Source organism: Thalassophryne amazonica, chromosome 12, assembly GCF_902500255.1.
Source record: "Thalassophryne amazonica chromosome 12, fThaAma1.1, whole genome shotgun sequence".
Taxonomy (NCBI): domain Eukaryota; kingdom Metazoa; phylum Chordata; class Actinopteri; order Batrachoidiformes; family Batrachoididae; genus Thalassophryne; species Thalassophryne amazonica.
In genome coordinates this window covers 99,806,839-99,825,850 of record NC_047114.1, presented here as the reverse complement: position 1 = coordinate 99,825,850, position 19,012 = coordinate 99,806,839, and the positions used below count along the sequence as shown (strand labels likewise).

Genomic DNA, 19,012 nt, shown 5'->3' with positions numbered 1-19,012 from the left:
AAGGACTGATACAAACTGAAAAAAATTCTATAATCTGATTAGACCATGTAATCCATCTTTGGGTTTGATCCACATCAAACCTTCAGTTTGTGTTGTTTCAGTAGGATTGGGAACGTTTGATCCAAAATATATTTAGTCCCATTTGGAGAACTTTTTAATCTGGTTTGATAATCCTGAAAAAATTTGGAGACAAGAGTAATCCAATCCAGTGTTTTGAAAATCCAGTATAAAATTAAAACAGACTATGTAAAAAATAAATACATGAATAAATAAATGGGGGGGGGGGGGGGGGGGTTGAACAACTTGCCCCAGATGATAAAATGTTAATCTGGTTTCATGTTTATGGATTTTGATGTTAATCTGAAAATGGTCTTGTTTTGTTTTCATCTCTTTATCTGGTTTCAGTTTATTCCATTTCTTTCACATAATCTGATTGCAGATTGTGCTGCTAATTATTAATCCACTGGTCTGTTTTTTGTTGGTGGTGTTGATTTTGTGATTTTAATGGTTTGAGTTATTTCTCCTGTTGTTAGTTTGTGATCTGTGTTTTATTTGATGGCTTGTGATTTTGGTTTTGCTTCAGACTCCACGACAGCTCCGACTACCCCTGGAGGCCGACCATCAGCCACGCCGACTTCCAGAAGGTTCTGCACAACCTGACGGCCATCAAGATCCGCGGCACCTACAGCGAGAGCAGTACGGAACGCCCCACGCACACACCGACGAGGCTAGGAAACAAGGACATACAGTGTAGAGATAAAGAAGGACAGGAAGAGAGCAGGAAGGAAGTGTGGATAAAAAGGAATAATGGATAAGAGAAGGAAGAATGGATGGAAAGGAGATGTGAGGAAGGATATGATGAAGAGAAATTTGGAGAAAGGGAAAAGACGGAATGATGCAGGAAGTTAAAGAAGGAAATACGAAGGTTACAAAGAAGCAGATGAGGGGAAAAAGGAGAAATGTGTGGCATAAAGGAGGAAGGTAACAAGGATGAGGATGTAAAGTAGGTGATGCAGAGAGGAGCCATGGGTGGAAGGAAGGAGGTAAGGACAAAGAGGATGCAAGGAAGAAAAAGTAGAAGTTACAAGGAAAGGATGGGGAGGTGGGAATAGCACAGGAGAGAAGGGAAGGAAGGAAGGAAAAGAATGGTAGTGAAAGTCAGAACCAGAAGACTCGAAATCTGAACACAGCATCCCTTCCACAGGTGCTGGTTACCTTGACGACGTCTCCTTGGTGACGGCGAGGCGGGGCCCTGGCGTTCCGGCTCGCTGGGTGGAGGACTGCAGCTGCCCTCAGGGCTACGAAGGCCAACACTGCGAGCAGTGCACTCTGGGATACCGCCGCGCCCGAGCCGAACTTGGTGCCTTCAGCGCATGTGAGCCGTGCAACTGTAACGGGCACAGCGAGTCCTGCCACCCCGGCACAGGTCAGGTCGCATACCGCTTCTTTATGTTTGTTCACTCCCAACCCACAGGATGCCGTCGGGCGGCGAGTGTCCCCGAAAGGGTTCGTAGGATGACCAGAGCGTCAGACTGATGAGTGATGTCACCATTATCCAGAAACAGTGACAACGATGACCAGGGTCCGAGTTCAGTTCATCACGTCTGTGACTAGAACAGCCCGAGACTAGACACAGACTAGAATGAAAGATTAGCAGACTAACACCACCGGGTGATTAGTTACCTGTAGTTAATCCACAAACCAGGTTTAAGACTTCAGTGGACTGGAGTTAGCAGATTAAGCAGCAAGAAGCAAGAACTAGTTCACAAACCGGTTTACTGGTTTATTGGCTCATTCATTGGCGAATTTATGCTGCTGGTTTATGCCTTCAGTGTTTTGTTTATTGGCTGTTTCACTGGTTAGTTTACAGATATATCGGCTTACTAGCTGGTTTTGCAGGTTTGCGGAGTAGTTTACTGGTTGATTGGTAAATGGACTGCATTTATAACATGCTTTTCCATCTGCATCAGACTTACATTCACCCAGTTGTCAGGTTGCTGCCATACAAGGTGCTCACTACACACCGGGAGCAGCTAGGAGATTAAGGACCTTGCCCAAGGGTCCTTAGTGATCCTCTGGTCTCAAGCCCAACGCTTAACCACGAGACCATCACCTCGCCTTGATTGACTGGTTCATTATCTTCTTTGTTGGTTTACTGTCCAGGAGCCTGTGACTGCCAACACAACACCGCTGGGCTGAGCTGTGAGCGTTGTCAGGACGGTTTCTACGGCGATGCTACCCAGGGGACAGCCGGCGACTGTCAGCTGTGTCCCTGTCCAGGTGGCGCCACCTGTGCCATTGTCCCAAAGACAAGAGAGGTGGTGTGCACCAACTGTCCCGCCGGTACAACAGGTAGCACCGAACCTCAACGTGTGGACGAGAAGCAGTTTGTCATAAGTCTGGTTTCTGTGGCAACGCTGATGTTAAATCTCCTGCCATCTGGCATCACCACTCTCTCCAGGCAAGCGCTGCGAACTTTGTGACGATGGTTTCTTTGGTGACCCGTTGGGACAGAACGGACCGGTTCGGGCCTGTCGGGTCTGTAAGTGCAGCGACAACATCGACCCCAACGCCGTCGGCAACTGCAACCGCGAGACCGGCGAGTGCCTCAAGTGCATCTACAACACCGACGGCTTCTTCTGCGACCGCTGCAAGGAGAGTTTCTATGGCAACGCCCTGGACCCCAACCCCACAGACAAGTGCAAACGTAAGACAGCAGTCGAGGTGATCTGAGAGTAACCATGGCAACAACCCCCAAGATACATTCAAGAAACAAATACAGAACTAATCACAGGAGCACACGCGGAAACAAATACAGAACTGATCACAGGAGCACACGCGGAAACAAATACAGAACTGATCACAGGAGCACTCGCGGAAACAAATACAGAACTGATCACAGGAGCACACGCGGAAACAAATGCAGAACTGATCACAGGAGCACTCGCGGAAACAAATACAGAACTGATCACAGGAGCACACGCGGAAACAAATACAGAACTGATCACAGGAGCACTCGCGGAAACAAATACAGAACTGATCACAGGAGCACTCGCGGAAACAAATACAGAACTGATCACAGGAGCACTCGCGGAAACAAATACAGAACTGATCACAGGAGCACACGCGGAAACAAATACAGAACTGATCACAGGAGCACACGCGGAAACAAACACAGAACTGATCACAGGAGCACACGCGGAAACAAATACAGAACTGATCACAGGAGCACACGCGGAAACAAACACAGAACTGATCACAGGAGCACTCGCGGAAACAAACACAGAACTGATCACAGGAGCACTCGCGGAAACAAACACAGAACTGATCACAGGAGCACTCGCGGAAACAAATACAGAACTGATCACAGGAGCACTCGCGGAAACAAATACAGAACTGATCACAGGAGCACTCGCGGAAACAAATACAGAACTGATCACAGGAGCACACGCGGAAACAAATACAGAACTGATCACAGGAGCACTCGCGGAAACAAATACAGAACTGATCACAGGAGCACTCGCGGAAACAAATACAGAACTGATCACAGGAGCACTCGCGGAAACAAATACAGAACTGATCACAGGAGCACTCGCGGAAACAAATACAGAACTGATCACAGGAGCACACGCGGAAACAAATACAGAACTGATCACAGGAGCACTCGCGGAAACAAATACAGAACTGATCACACGTAGTAGTACACACAGACAGGACTAGTGTGTGTGTTTTGGAAACAGTCCATTTCCTGTAATTTATTGATGCCGTGTGACTTCCTCAAACACCAGGTTACTGTTTTTATGATTTGCCCTGTAAGACTAGTTAAATATGTAAGACTAGTTGAGGCTGTAGGACTAGTTAATACAAGTTAAAGGTGTAGGACTAGTTAACAGTGTTAACAGTGGTGACTGGTTGAGGCTGTGTTGACTGTGGTCCGGGCTCTGATTGTTCCTGACCTCCTTGCAGCCTGCTCCTGCTCGCCATTGGGGACGGTGGGTCAGCAGACCAGCTGTTCTCAGGTCACCGGTCAGTGCCCGTGTCTGCCCAACGTTGTGGAGCGCGACTGCAGCGTCTGTGAGCTCGGCTTCTTCAACCTGCACAGTCGCAACGGCTGCCAACGGTGAGCCGCTTCCTGTGTCCGGCCACAGCCGACACAGACCACGCCCCCTCCTGGACACAAACATTCACACCTGTTTATTTACACATCAACAAATCAGCACATCAGTGGTCCAGAGGCGCTACAGAACCCGAACCGGCCTGTTAGTGAGCACGCTGGTGACTGGGTTGAGCAAAAAGTGTGTGTGTGTTTTTAATTATTATTATAGGAAGAGACCTGAAGCAGACAGAACTCAATAAGACGACCATCTGCTTTGGTCAAACTGACAAATTAACAACCACAAACAGTCCAGAATTTAGAATGAAAACAACCAGGAGGTGAAGGTTTGAGTCCCACCAACACACACAGTAATCACTGAGTGACTGTGCTGGTTCCAGATCAGGCACTCTGATGGACCTCCAACCTCCCCAGGGTTCCCCATCAGTGAGCAGAGCTTTAGTTTTATTCCTGATATCTTAACCGTTTAGAGAATGGACTCGCTGCAGATTCTGGACTCTGTGTCCTTCTCACATACCTCCTGTTTTTCTTTCGTTTCTTTTGTCCTTGAAACAGATGTAACTGTAATCCCATTGGCTCCACAAACGGTCAGTGTGACATCATCACGGGACAGTGCGAGTGCCAGCCCGGCGTCACCGGACTGCAGTGCAACCGCTGTGAGGTCAACTTCTTTGGGTTCGACGCATCCGGCTGCAAGCGTAAGACTGATGATGTCACAGCAGAGATTTAGGCAGAAACCAGCACGTAAACATAAACAAATCCACCACTTCATGGGGTCCGTGACTGACTTTAATAAGTGGGATTGGTGGTTTGTCCTTTCAGCCTGTGACTGCGACCCCGAGGGCTCCCTGTCGGGTCAGTGTAAGGAGGACAGCCGCTGTGAGTGCCGGCCCGGGTTCGTTGGGGCTCGGTGTGACATGTGTGAGGAGAATTATTTCTATAACCGCTCAGCACCGGGCTGCCAGCAGTGTCCATCCTGCTACAGTCTGGTCAGAGACAAGGTGAGCATCAGGAAGTTGTGTTTAAAGTTTTCTGTGCAATGAGAAGCTCCTGAGATTCTTACAGCACAGTGATCCAGATCAGCTAGATATCAGGATTATCAGTTTTCTCCCAGCAACAGATGATGATGAAATGTTGAGAAATTTTCAGTTCGATAAATCATCTTATTTTTATTTTTGCGGCCATCGTCCAGGTGAACCAGCAGAGGCAGAAGCTTCACGACCTGCAGACTCTGATCGATAACCTCGCCTCCGGTCAGGAATCTGTCAGCGATAAGGCCTTCGAGGACCGCCTAAAGGAGGCAGAGCGAGCCATTATGGACCTCCTGGAGGAGGCTCAGGCCAGCAAAGGTGAGGCTCCACCCACCATCGCACCAAATACCTGGTCAGGATCAGGAACACCTGAAGCCTGATGTGCAGGATTCAGAGGGAAGCTGAGTTTTGAGGACAAGTGTGACCTTTAATCCCACAGATGCAGACCAGGGCCTTTTGGAACGTCTGAACGTCATCAACAACACTCTGAGCACGCAGTGGAACCGCCTGCAGAACATCCGCAGCACGGTGGACGACACCGCCAGCCAGGCCGACCACGCCCGCAACAGACTCCACGACGCCGAGAACCTGATTGACCGTGCGCGCCAGGAGCTGGACAAAGCCAAGGATGCTGTCAACAAAGTGGTGCGTGATGAGGGGAGCTGAGGATCAATCAACAGTTTGATCATCATTTGATTGATCGGCAGGTTTTTCTTGTTTGCGTTTGTTCAGTTTGTCTCCGTGTGTGTCGGTAAACTGAACACTTTTTTCTTTCATAAACAAAAGAAAACTTCCAGGAAATCAAGACAGATGTCATCAATAATCAACAGATTGATCAGTGATCATTATTCTGTCTGGATCTCAGTCTGGATCACACCTGAACTGGTTTGTTTGTTTACGTCCACCATTAAATACGGACCTGGACGGACCCTTCTGTTCGCACTCTGCGATGGTTTTGGACGTACTTCTCCATTTTCTGAAAGTTTACTGATACAGACACGACGACTGGGCGTCCTGGGGGCGGCCGAGCCAGAGTTCAGCCCAGGACAAAAGGACATGAAGGAGTTGGAGTGTCTGGGTTTGTGATGGTTCTGGATTCAGACTAAGATCAGTGCCGGGTCTCTGGGGGATCTGTGCCACTGTCCCTGACTGAACAGTCCCCCACTAAAAATCGGTCCGCTTTTTGCATCTGCGCATGCGTCGTCAGCTGCAGTTCACAGATTAAAAGCTCATTTCTGCTTCAAACTGCCTCCAGTCATCATCTGTCTCAGTGACAGATATCTGAAACTTTTCTACAACAATCATTTCCACATAAATTCAGCATTATTTCATGATAAAAGACGGAGGAAGCGATCAGAGCGCCGCAGCTAAATGAGCTGCTAGCTGATGCGTTCACTGCACGTCGGTCATTTCAAAGTGTCACCTCATTTCTGCTTCAAGCTGACTTTAGAATAACTTAAGAGGTTTTACTTTGTCATCTGATGGTTAATAATCACATGAATCACTTTGGGTGAAGAGACTCAGATGAGCAGCTGAGCTCTGAAATGACACATGTGCAGATGCAAAAGGCAGACTGATTTTTAGGGGCGGACCATTCAGTCTGCGACACCGGGTCTCTGTGGAGGATCTGTAGCAGGTTGTTGGTTTCTTTGGAGAAGTGGGGATGGACCTGCTGTCTGCCTGTGTGGTTGCCATCCAGGACCCAGCAGTGGTTGTGCGGTGGACGTGTGCGTGTTTCAGACTATTTTTTTTATAAAAAGTTTCATTATTTTCGGACTCATTTGCAAACGGTGAGAATGATTCTCTGGTTCCTCATGTTGATGGTCAGAGAAACATGAAGTCCTGGAGTTCTTGTTTTGTTGATCTTTTGAGGAAAGAATAAATGTGGAATTTGAGAACCTGGTTTTGAGCGGTTGGTTGGTTGAAGGCGTCGCTGTGGGAACTGAGGATTAATTTATTTTTAAACAATTTGTCTTTATAAGCTGAGTGATGAATCAGTTATTTAAAAAAAAAGCCTTTTATTTGATGATGAAAATGGTTTATTTTCATGCAGTTCCTCTTCTCACGTTCTGAAGCCAGTACGACAAGTTTGTTTCATCGCTGAGGTCACGTGACTCCATGTTGTCTTTTGCAGGACATAAAACCTCCCAGTGGTTCTGGAGATCCAAACAACATGACGCTGCTCGCTGAGGAGGCGCGAAACCTTGCTGAAAAGTAAGCTGGCCGCCGGTCCGAAGTCCAGCCTGGAGTCGGTCCTTAACGGGTGTTTATGATGTGTGACATAATCTGAAAAAAAATCCAGAAATAGCAATGAATGATTTTTTTAATAAGTTATTTGTATGCTACTGCTGCAAATAATAGAGAAGAATTCTGGCTCACACAGACCTGTTAATTTTTCTTTAAGAAGCCCTCTTATTCTGCACTCTTTACCTGTATTAACTGCACCTGTTTGAACTTGTTACCTGTATAAAAGACACCTGTTCACACAATCAATCACACTCCAACCTGTCCACCATAGACAAGACCAAAGAGCTGTCTGAGGACACCAGGGACAAAACTGTAGACCTGCACAAGGCTGGGATGGACTACAGGACAACAGGCAAGCAGCTTGGTAGAAGACAACAACTGTTATTATTTATTAGAAAGTGAAATCTCCCTCAGTCTGGGATTCCATGCAAGACCTCACTTTGTGGGGTAAGGATGATTCTGAGAAAGCTCAGAACCACACAGGAGGACCTGGTCAATGAACTGAAGAGAGCTGGGACCACAGTCACAAAGATTACATTAGTAACACATGATGCTGTCATGGTTTAAAATCCTGCAGGGCAGCAAGGTCCCCCTGCTCAAGCCAGCACATGCCCAGGCCCGTTTGAAGTTCACCAGTGACCATCTGGATGATCCAGAGGAGGCATGGGAGAAGGTCATGTGGTCAGATGAGACCAGAATAGAGCTTTTTGGAATCAACTCCACTTACCATGTGTAGAGGATGAGAACAACCCCAAGAAAACCATCCCAACCGTGAAGCATGGGGGTGGAAACATCATACTCTGGGGGTGCTCTTCTGCAAAGGGGACAGGACGACTGCACTGTACTGAAGGGAGGATGGATGGGGTCATGTATTGCGAGATTTTGGCAAACAACCTCCTTCCCTCAGTAAGAGCATTGAAGATGGGTCATGGCTGGGTCTTCCAGCATGACAATGACCCCAAACACACAGCCAGGACAACTAAGGAGGGGCTCCGTAAGAAGCATTTCAAGGTCCTGGAGTGGCCTGGCCAGTCTCCAGACCTGAACTCAATAGAAAATCTTTGGAGGAACCTGAAACTCCAAACCTGAAAGATCTGGAGAAGATCTGTATGGAGGAGTGGACCAAAATCCCTGCTGCAGTGTGTGAAAACCTGGTGAAAAACTACAGGAAACGTTTGACCTCTGTAATTGCAAACAAAGGTTTCTGTACCAAATATTAACATTGATTTTCACAGGTGTTCAAATACTTATTTGCAGCAGTAACATACAAATAAATTATTAAAAAATTATACATTGTGATTTCTGGATTTTTTTTTTTTTTTTTTTTTTTTAGATTATGTCTCTCACAGTGGACATGCACCTAAGATGAAAATTTCAGACTCCTCCATGATTTCTAAGTGAGAGAACTTGCAAAATCGCAGGGTGTTCAAATACTTATTTTCCTCACTGTATTTAGCGGCATCATGATTGTTGGGGTGTCCTTAAGATTGTCGGAAGGGGAAGATCGGGTCCGATATCGGCCTAATTATCTTGTCATGTGAACCAGGCTTGATGTATGACGCCTCTCGGAGCGACTGATTGATGCGTTATGACACCGCATCGAACATGTTTTCACTATTATTTGATTTCTTTGTGTGACCGACGTCGTTATTCAAACATTTAAACAGCGATTCCTATCGCCACACAACTCCAGTCACACATGAGAAAGTTTTTTGACAGTTCTTGTTATTGAAAGAAACCTTGTCTCCCTAACCGGATAGAGTTATGATGTCATCATGCGTGCGCTTAGGTGCTGTCTAGTGGGATCTTGAAAATCTCTCTTTTTTTTATACAAATGGAAAAAAATGACATATTTTACAAAAGCACACTTATTTGTAAACACCAACACGTTACATTGATTCACTTGTGTTGGTTTTTACATAGAATGAATGAATCAACCAATCAGTATGAGCGGAGGCTTAGTTACCCATAATCCCTTTGGTGTGTTAATGTTAAAATCTTCAGAATTAGTGCATTATTTTAAAATTAACAGATGTGTTATATATCACTTTGTGCATTTTAAGAGTTTACATTCATGTAGTTATTCTATTGGAATAATTTTATTTTCAAAGCAAAACCATAATTCAAACCTGCTTTCCATTTCAAGACCTCTGCCTCATGACTGGACCGCTGTATCCTGTCAGGGTAAACGTTTCCTACAGCAGGGGGCAGAGCGCACAAAGACAGAAGTGCTGCTCATTGGCTGTTTGGGTTTGTGATCGCTGTTGGTTCTATCAGATGCTTTGGTGGTGTTTAAACTCAAATTCAGCTTTTTACTAGCTGAGCGTGTATGGGAGGTAAAATTTAAAGTTATCGCTTATCTGTAGCATCTGATATGTTTTTAGACAGTTTATCAGTTTAGCGTTAAAAAAGATAACTTTTCAGTTAGCTGATGCCAGTTATTGAAGCTAACCTTTTGGTTTTTTGGTCACCTCATGTTCTTCCTCCATCTTGGCTCTCTGCAGGCACAAAATGGATGCCGACCAGATTGAGAAGATTGCCAAAGACGCCAATGACACGTCAACCAAAGCGTACAACCTACTGCTGAAAACCCTGGACGGTGAGAGCAAGACGGGCCAAGAGATCGAAGACCTCAATAAGAAGTAGGTGAAACCTTCTTTCAGATGAAACATCACTGAATCTTCTCTCTTCACACTCGTTTTCTTTGGATTCGTCACCAGATGAACACATGAATGTGTGACTTTATTTCAGGTAAATACAGAATATTTTTATTACTTTACACTTGTGTTCAAAATAATGTCAGTGTGTTTAAAAAGTGAGAAAAGCTCAAAACACAAAAGCTCAATACACTGTGAACACTGGACATTCTATTACAAACCAAAACATAATGAAAAATGGATCAAATTACTTCTTATTTTACAGAAAGTGAAGAAAAAGGAATATTTGGCTGTTCAAAAAATATCAGTCTGTGTATTTTTCTTTATCTTTCTCAAACATTTGCTGTATAAAGTGAAAAGTGCTTGAAGGTTTATCTTTCCTGTGAATGAGTGAACTCATATTTAGTTGTATGAACACTGTTTCTGAGACCTCCTCAGAAACAGGGTTTCCAGTCCAGGTCCTTTGGACTGCAGTCCACAGTCCCTTTGCCTTTCTTGGTTTTGCCTCAGAAACAGTATTTTTGACGTCACCCCACAGCTTTTCTGTTGGATTAAGGTCCTGGGATTGGACTGGACGCTCCATAACATTAATCTGGTGGGTCTGGAACCAAGATACTGCTGACTTGCTGGTGTGTTTGGGGTAGTTTTCATTTCTTCTTCATGACCTCTTCCAGTATTCTGATGTGTTCAAACTGATCCCTGATCCTGGGATGTGATCAATAGACTCCACACCACAGTGTGAGGAACATCTCCAGATCATGATGCTCCACCAGGCTTCACTGTCTTCACAGTTTATGTTCAATTTTTGACAAATTGTCTGTGGCCCCAAGACCCCAAAAGAACAATCCTTCTTTCTTCAGTCCTTTCCTCTTCAGTACAGTCAGTGTGTTCTTTGTCAAACTTCTTCAGCACATGTAGGTTTTTCCACAGTGGGACTTTGTGGGGTCTCTTGTCCACAGTTTGTCTTCACACAGATGTCTTCTAGTTGTTCTGGGACTCATAGGTACCTTCAGACCTTCTTTGATCCCCCTGAGCTGATCTTTGACTGAGTCTTTGTCATTCTGTCTGTTCTTTGATCCACTGGAATGGTGGTTTTCTGTTTTCTTCCACCTCTTTCTGGGTTTGTTTCCACTTTAAACAATTTCAGATCATTTTCTGCACTTCTTTATATGTGTTCTCTTCTCCATTCAAATTTTTAATTAAAGTACTCTGTTCTTCTGAACAAACCTTTTTACTCATATTTTCTTTCATAGAGAAAAACACGATAATCAGCAGGAAGAACATTTACTGTCTTCATCCATCAATAGGTTCCACCTGTGAGGGAGGAATAAGACTCACAGAAAGAAAAATGCACATTTTTATTAACAGCCTCATATTAAAGGATTATTAACCCAGCAAGTGAGGTTAATAATTCATTTATTATATGGCTGTTATATACGAGGTCTATTAGAAAAGTATCCGACCTTATTATTTTTTCAAAAACCATATGGATTTGAATCACGTGTGATTACATCAGACATGCTTGAACCCTCGTGGGCATGCAAGAGTTTTTTCACGCCTGTCGGTTACGTCATTCGCCTGTGGGCAGTCTTTGAGTGAGGAGTCGTCCACCCGCTCGTCGATTTTTTTTCATTATTTAGGAATGGCTCAGACTGTTGCTTTGTTTGATACAAATTTTTTCAAAACTGTAAGGCACAACTGAGTGGACACCATTCAATAAATTCAGCTGGTTTTCAGTAAAAATTTTAACGGCTGATGAGAGATTTTGGTCTGGTAGTGTCGCTTTAAGGACGGTCCACGGCGCCTGACGGATCTGCGCTTCGAGGCGGCAGCGTCTCGCCGTTTCAAGTTGAAAACTTCCACATTTCAGGCTCTGTTGACACAGTAAGTCGTCAGAGAACAGAGAACTTTCAGAAGAAGTCGGCATGAGGAGTTTATTCGGACATTCCATTGTTAACGGTCATTTTGTAATGAAAGAACGTGCGGGCAGAGTCGCATGTCGGGCTGGACCCGACCGCGGGGGGTCGCGACAGGAAAAACACCTCCGTTGGAAACCTTAACGGGCAAGTTGGAACATGCCCAAGCTGTTAAACAATTTCTCAGTTACTCACTTGTTGAAAGCCATTAAAAGCCGCCTGAATTCTACAAATGGTTTTCAACACGGAGGTGTTTTTCCTGTCACGGCGCACACAGATTTGCCGAGTCGTCATGGAAACGACTCGGCGAATTTGCGCGTACGTCTTTCATTAAAAAAAATGTGCTTAAACAGTGGAATGTCCGCATAAATTCCTCATGCCGGCCTCTTCTGAATCTTCTCTGTTCTCTCACGATGTCCTGGGTGAATTAAGCCTTAAATTAGGATGTTTTAAGCTCGAAACAGGCCGACGACAGCGCCTGGAAGCGCTGCAGGACGTCCCGCTCCGTTGGAAGTCCTTACACCGGCAGAAACACCCCATAATCTCTCATCAGCCGTTAAACTTTTCACAGAAAACCAGCTTAATTTCTTGAATAGTGTCCACTCGGATATTCCTCACAGGTCCAGAAAAAAATTTGATAAAGCAATGCGCGTCGTTTCGAGCAGCGTGTGAAACAAAGGAATTCAGCCGAGAGGGCGGGACCACATCTCACTCAAGGCCTGCCCACAGGGAAATGACGTCACCGACACGTGTGAAAAAACTCACGCATGCGCACGAGGGTTCAAGCATGATTGGTGTAATCGCATGTCATTCAAATCCATATAGTTAAAAAAAAAAAAAAAAAAGGTCGGTTTATTATCTAAGAGACCTCGTATATATGGTATCACCTGAATATGAAAGCTGGTGAGGGTTTTGGACTCGTAGTCAGACCTGTTCACTTTCTTCACCTCCATGAAGAACTTGCTAACAGATGGTCCACCAGTTAGCTGGTGAGATTTCAATCTGTGTTTTTTTTCGATGCTGTTTAGATATTTATGGAGTACGTTCATGTCCAACTTGGTGTTTTTGTAATCGTGTTTTTAACTTTCTGGTTTGTAATGAATGAGATACGCATTTCGGACTGACTGTCATGGTAACGGTCTAATATGGGAAAATATCAGACCAAAAATCAGCCAATCATAGTGTGCGTAGCGTCGTAGCCATATAGTATTCCTTTTTCTTCACTTTCTGTAAGGTAATATCAAATTTGATCTGTTTGTCTTTGTGTTTTGGTTTGAAATAGAATGTCCAGTGTTCACAGTGTGTCTGCGTGTCTGGAAATAAAGATATTATCAGGAGTTTGAGCTTTAGTCACTTTATAAACACACTATTATTTTGAACACAACTGTATATTTTACACTTTGTCTTGGCAGAAACCTCAACATTTTAAGGGTTTTAATTAATTTTTCTGTACAAGTTCCACAAAAATGTTGTCATTTAGAGAAAGGAAAAAGAAGCTTTTCAATCAGGCCTTTGAACCAGAATGTTTCCCAACTGGTTCATTCCAAATAGAAACAATATTTTGAACGTTTCTGATTTTGGGTTCCACCCCAAGAACCAGTTAATAACATTCAGCTGTGGAACACTGAAACACTGCATATGTCAGACCTGTATGTGGCGCTGTCCCATGAAAAACAGAAGACGGTAGAGTGTCTCGTAGTAGACAGCAAAAACTGCAGTTTTCCAAAGCGCATCACTGAGTAAAACACTGCAGTTTGACCATGTGCATAATTACCAAAGGATTAATAAAGTTCTATCTCATCTAATCTAATGATGATAATAATAGTAATAATAAGCGTGTTAAGTGAAGGAGGGGTCTGATCACCTGAAATCGACTTACTGTGTTTTTAAAGTGAAGAACTGTTTGTGTATTTTTTGTGCTGCTCTGAGACCGGACACAGTCATCAGGCCACATGCGTGGCATGTGACAGGTTTTAAGTACTAAAACCTGTCACGCGCCGAGTGACTATCAAGTCGTAATCTGACCAGATTCATCATCACATCCTGATGAGAAGATGTCCTTGTTTTGGCAGATGACATCTGGAAAATACTTTAATTTCTTATTGTGGAAATCACTGAAGAACTCAGTGTTTTTAAAGACGTCCCTCATCACAGCGCTCCATTTATTCACACCAGCGTTCAGGCAATTTTGTCGCCTGGTAAATAAATTCTGCCAAGGCTAAAAACAAAACAGGCCCTCAGTGTTTGTCTCCTCTGGGTACATTTGTCCGCGTGAAACACAGGATGCACGCATTTTGTCCGCCAACCACAACCAAAATAACAGGAAGTGAACCACACCAGGTCATGGTAAACGGAAACCTTTTCAAGAACGAAACAATAACCAAAAATCTGCGAAAAAAAAAAAAAGAAGAATTCTAACGTCAGTTTATCTTTGTAAGATGTTACATAATTAGAGAACATATTTATCTGCATGATTCTGTGGTGAATATCGTCTTTTCCTCCAGCTGCTGTTATGCAGATGGACTGCAGGAGGAAATGCGTGTGTGAGGATTTGAGTTGACCTTTGACCCGTCCTGCATGACGCACGTTCCTGAGGTGTGCACGCTAAAATCTGTAAGAAGTCTGTAAAATCACTTCAGAGGTTTTATCTGGTTACAAAAACAGTGTTTTTAGATTTAGACGTGTTTATTTCTAACTAACCTTTAGGAAATTTGAGGAACAGATTTATACAGGAATAAGCTTTTTCTGAGTGTTTTCCACCATCTTGGTTTATTGGGGGGGGGGGAAGGCTCCACGTGATTTATGCTATCTGCTACCAAATGCAGGTCACGGCGTCTGATTGCTTGAATTAACAGGGATCATCATCATATCCTGGGATTATTTACTGCTGTGGAGCCCGCCCCCCACTTCTGGTTGTCTGAGGAGGGTGAGTCCCTGGGGTCGAGGTAGGCAGCAGGTGGGGTCAATGCTGACCAGGTTGCTGCCTTTCATGTCGGCCTTGACACAGATCAGGTCTTCTTGGGTCTTCCTCGTCCTCTTTGACCAGGCAACTATACTCGTGATGGTGTTGATGGCTCAGTCGTTGTGCTGCAGTCGTTGCAGGACCTCAGCATTTGCCGCCCAGGTCTCGCTTGCGTACAACAACGCTGAGCACACAGGCGGTGTACAACCTCCCTTGCGTTTTGGGTGTGATGTGCTTGGAGGTGAGGATAGGGAGCAGTTTCTTGACCTTGCCCCAAGCACATCTGCATCTGGTGATGATGGCCAATTCGCTGCCTCCTCCGCCGCATATCATGTCATTGAGGTAGCAGAAGCTTGGCTCTGCATCCATCATGATGCTGTCCACATCGACTTCAGTGAACGGGCGAGCGTCACCACTGCAGCAAGGGCAGATGCACTCAGGGTCAGGGGTAATGGCTCTACCAGGGGTTTTGCTGCACTTCTTGTGCACCCACATGTTGCAGAGGGTGCACAGGATGGAGTTGGCCTGGACTCCCTTACAGCAGACTGCGCAGGGGAACTTTCTGGAGTCCCTAAGTCGATCCATTGCAGCACCAGACACTATGAACTTGGTCTTCTTTATGTTGACTCGCAGGCCCTTGTTCTCCATGCCCTCCTTCCAAGCTTTGAGGCAGCTGACACACTCATCGAGGGAATCGGCGATGATGGCAGGTCTTCTGCGTAGAGAAGCTCCCATGGTAGGCCCGTGTGGAACTCCCTCGACAGCGCTTCTAGGACGATGCCCTGGTGGTCACCAACTCCCACAGAGAACTCGTCACTAAGCTGCCCGTTGATGCGCACGCGGCTTCTCGCGTTAGAGTACATGCCCTGGATGATGCGCACTGCCTACTCCTCTACCCCGATGCTCCTCATCGCCCACCACAGCACTTTCCACGGTACTCGATCAAAAGCCTTCTCTAGGTCAACGAAGCAGAAATACAGAGGTCTGTTGGCAGCCAGGAACTTCTCTTGCAGTTGCCACACGATGAAGATGGCATCTGTGGTTCCTCTGCCAGGTACAAAACCAAACCCTCATCGATGTTGACTATGGGTCACATGTATGACTCCAGCACCCGCTCCAGCAGTTTCATCACATGGTCAGTGAGCTTGAGGCTGCGGTAGTTACCCCGGTCAAGGGCATTGCCCTTGCCCTTGTAAAGGCTTAAGGGTGATGCTGTCCTCCCAGTCCTTGGGGATAACTTTGGATTGGAAGACTTCTTCTGCTAGCTCCCTTGTCAGGTCGACAGCAGTCTCTCCTGCTGCTGTGATCATGTCTGCGGTGATTCCTGAGGGGCCTGCAGTTTTGCCAAGTCACAACTTCCTCAGAGCCTTATGGACCAGCTCCACGGTGACGGGGTGGTGGTCCTTCCACTGGTGGAATCTCGGGGAGCAACTCTCTTGGCCACTTAAATTCCACGTTAAGCAGCCTGGTGTAGTGTTCGACCCAAACATTCATCTTCCCCTCATAACTGATCATGAGCTCGCCCGCATCATTCTTGACGCACTTCTCGCCCGCTATGTCAAAAATCAGAAAGGTCTTGTCTCAGAGTGATGCTGAAAAACTAATTCATGCATTTATTTCCTCTAGGCTGGACTATTGTAATTCATTATTATCAGGTTGTCCTAAAAGTTCCCTAAAAAGCCTTCAGTTGGTTCAGAATGCTGCAGCTAGAGTACTGACGGGGACTAGAAGGAGAGAGCATATCTCACCCGTGTTGGCCTCTCTTCATTGGCTTCCTGTTAATTCTAGAATAGAATTTAAAATTCTTCTTCTTACTTATAAGGTTTTGAATAATCAGGTCCCATCTTATCTTAGGGACCTCGTAGTACCATATTACCCCATTAGAGCGCTTCGCTCTCAGACTGCGGGCTTACTTGTAGTTCCTAGGGTTTGTAAGAGTAGAATGGGAGGCAGAGCCTTTAGCTTTCAGGCTCCTCTCCTGTGGAACCAGCTCCCAATTCAGATCAGGGAGACAGATACCCTCTCTACTTTTAAGATTAGGCTTAAAACTTTCCTTTTCGCTAAGGCTTATAGTTAGGGCTGGATCAGGTGACCCTGGACCATCCCTTGGTTATGCTGCTTTAGACGTAGACTGTGGGGGGGTTCCCATGATGCACTGTTTCTTTCTCTTTTTGCTCCGTATGCATCACTCTGCATTTAATCATTAGTGATCGATCTCTGCCCCCCTTCTCGGCATGTCTTTTTCCTGGTTCTTTCCCTCAGCCCCAACCAGTCTCAGCAGAAGACTGCCCCTCCCTGAGCCTGGTTCTGCTGGAGGTTTCTTCCTGTTAAAAGGGAGTTTTTCCTTCCCACTGTGGCCAAGTGCTTGCTCATAGGGGGTCGTTTTGACCGTTGGGGTTTTTCATAATTGTTGTATGGCCTTGCCTTACAATATGGAGCGCCTTGGGGCAACTGTTTGTTGTGATTTGGCGCTATATAAGAAAAAAGTTGATTGATTGATTGATATGTCCTGGTTGGTCCTTTCCATCTGCTTGACGATCTTGTAGATGTTGCTGTAACTTGACGACACCTCTGCGAACACGTCTTTCTCAGTTTCGAACTTGGCAAGCCATACTCTGTGTTTGGCTGCTCGCTTCACCTCCTCATACACAGCCTTGGCGTCCTTAGCCTCACAGAGTTTGTGCACTATGCAGAGTTCTATACGCTTTGTACTTGGCCCACTTAGTCTTGACCACTTCCTTGACTTGTTTGCTCCACCACCAAGTTTCTGCCTTCCAACAGTGGTTCTTGGTGTGCCTGCACACCTCACCAGCAGTTTCAAGCAGGGGTCCCTTCAATGTAGCCCAGGTATCTTTGACCGGAAAGTCGGACTCCACGCCTCTGCCACCCGCGTCCTGGAACTCTCTGGCTATGGCCGGATCCCGTAGTTTCCAAAAGCGTACACGCGGAGTGAATTTCCGCTTCTTGGATACTGGTGTGCATATGGTCAAGTTACATACAACTAACTGGTGTTGTTGGACAACCTCTTGCCGTGGGATCACATTGACATCAGAGACCGCCTTGCGGAAGCTCTTGTGGAAGAGGATGAAATCTATCTGGGTCCTGTGCCTGCCGGAGTGGTATGTGATGAGGTGAGATTCCCTCTTCTTGAACTGGGTGTTGCCAAGAACCAGGTCATTTGTGACAGCAAACTCTAGCAGCCTCTCTCTGGCAGCATTACGGGTGCCAAAGCCATGTCCGCCATGAACGTCTCTGAAACCTCAGCTGTCTGCACCAACATGTCCATTCCATTCACCGAGGGGGATCAGCACATCACTGGTTGGGATCTTAACGACGGCACTCTGCAACTGGTCATAGAAGCGCTCCTTTTCGGCCTCATCCCGTCCAGATTGAGGTGCATACACGGAGACCACAGCAAAGACCACTTTGCCGATGATAAGTCGAAGAAGCAGAATTCTATCAGCAATCCTCTGGACTTCGAAAACGTTCTCGCCAACAAAATGCATGTTCCACCAAGACGTTCCTTGTTGCTGCACCAGAAGAACTTGTAGGTGGTGTTCTTGCTCTTGATGCACTGGATCTGGTTTGCAGTGAGGCCAAAATTATAAATTGTTTCCAGACGACACAAATTTTGATCATATTGACAAAATGATATTGCGAATCAATAATTTAATGTTAAGGAATAAAATTATAGTGGTGCCAAAGAAAATTCTTTTATGACTTAAAGCTTAAAAAAGAACCCAAAGGCCATACATCTTTAATCAGTGAGCACTCAGCTAATCACTAAAAATATCTAGTTAATATGAAGACTTCTTGATTTGTGATTGCTTGTATTGATCCAGTAAATAATGTTGATTTAATATTTCTTTCTGTTTCAAGTCCACAGGAATGTTGCTCCGTTGCCTCCGACTCGTATCATTGTAAGCATGCTGTACCTCATCTGACCAGTAGATGTCAGTAGTGTTTATTGAACATTTTGGTGAAGTCTGAAAGACCAAGAACCACGAGTATTCTGAGTATTTCTGAGATATGCTACGAACGTTAATGGTTTCGTATGTCAGTGTGCGTGATCTTTGGTCCACTGG

At 45.4% G+C, this 19,012-nt stretch overlaps 1 protein-coding gene across 1 annotated transcript in view; it reads left to right on the top strand.

The window, feature by feature from the left end:
• lamc1 (laminin, gamma 1) overlaps positions 1 to 19,012 on the top strand; it is a 76,497-nt gene that overhangs the window by 48,463 nt on the left and 9,022 nt on the right. Inside the window, exons 11-21 of the mRNA XM_034183469.1 lie at positions 584 to 696; positions 1,205 to 1,426; positions 2,164 to 2,352; positions 2,462 to 2,707; positions 3,967 to 4,120; positions 4,670 to 4,812; positions 4,937 to 5,115; positions 5,307 to 5,463; positions 5,585 to 5,790; positions 7,280 to 7,359; positions 9,897 to 10,034. Of these exons, the coding sequence (XP_034039360.1) occupies positions 584 to 696; positions 1,205 to 1,426; positions 2,164 to 2,352; positions 2,462 to 2,707; positions 3,967 to 4,120; positions 4,670 to 4,812; positions 4,937 to 5,115; positions 5,307 to 5,463; positions 5,585 to 5,790; positions 7,280 to 7,359; positions 9,897 to 10,034 (1,827 nt within the window). The remainder of the gene's footprint in view (positions 1 to 583; positions 697 to 1,204; positions 1,427 to 2,163; positions 2,353 to 2,461; positions 2,708 to 3,966; positions 4,121 to 4,669; positions 4,813 to 4,936; positions 5,116 to 5,306; positions 5,464 to 5,584; positions 5,791 to 7,279; positions 7,360 to 9,896; positions 10,035 to 19,012) is intronic.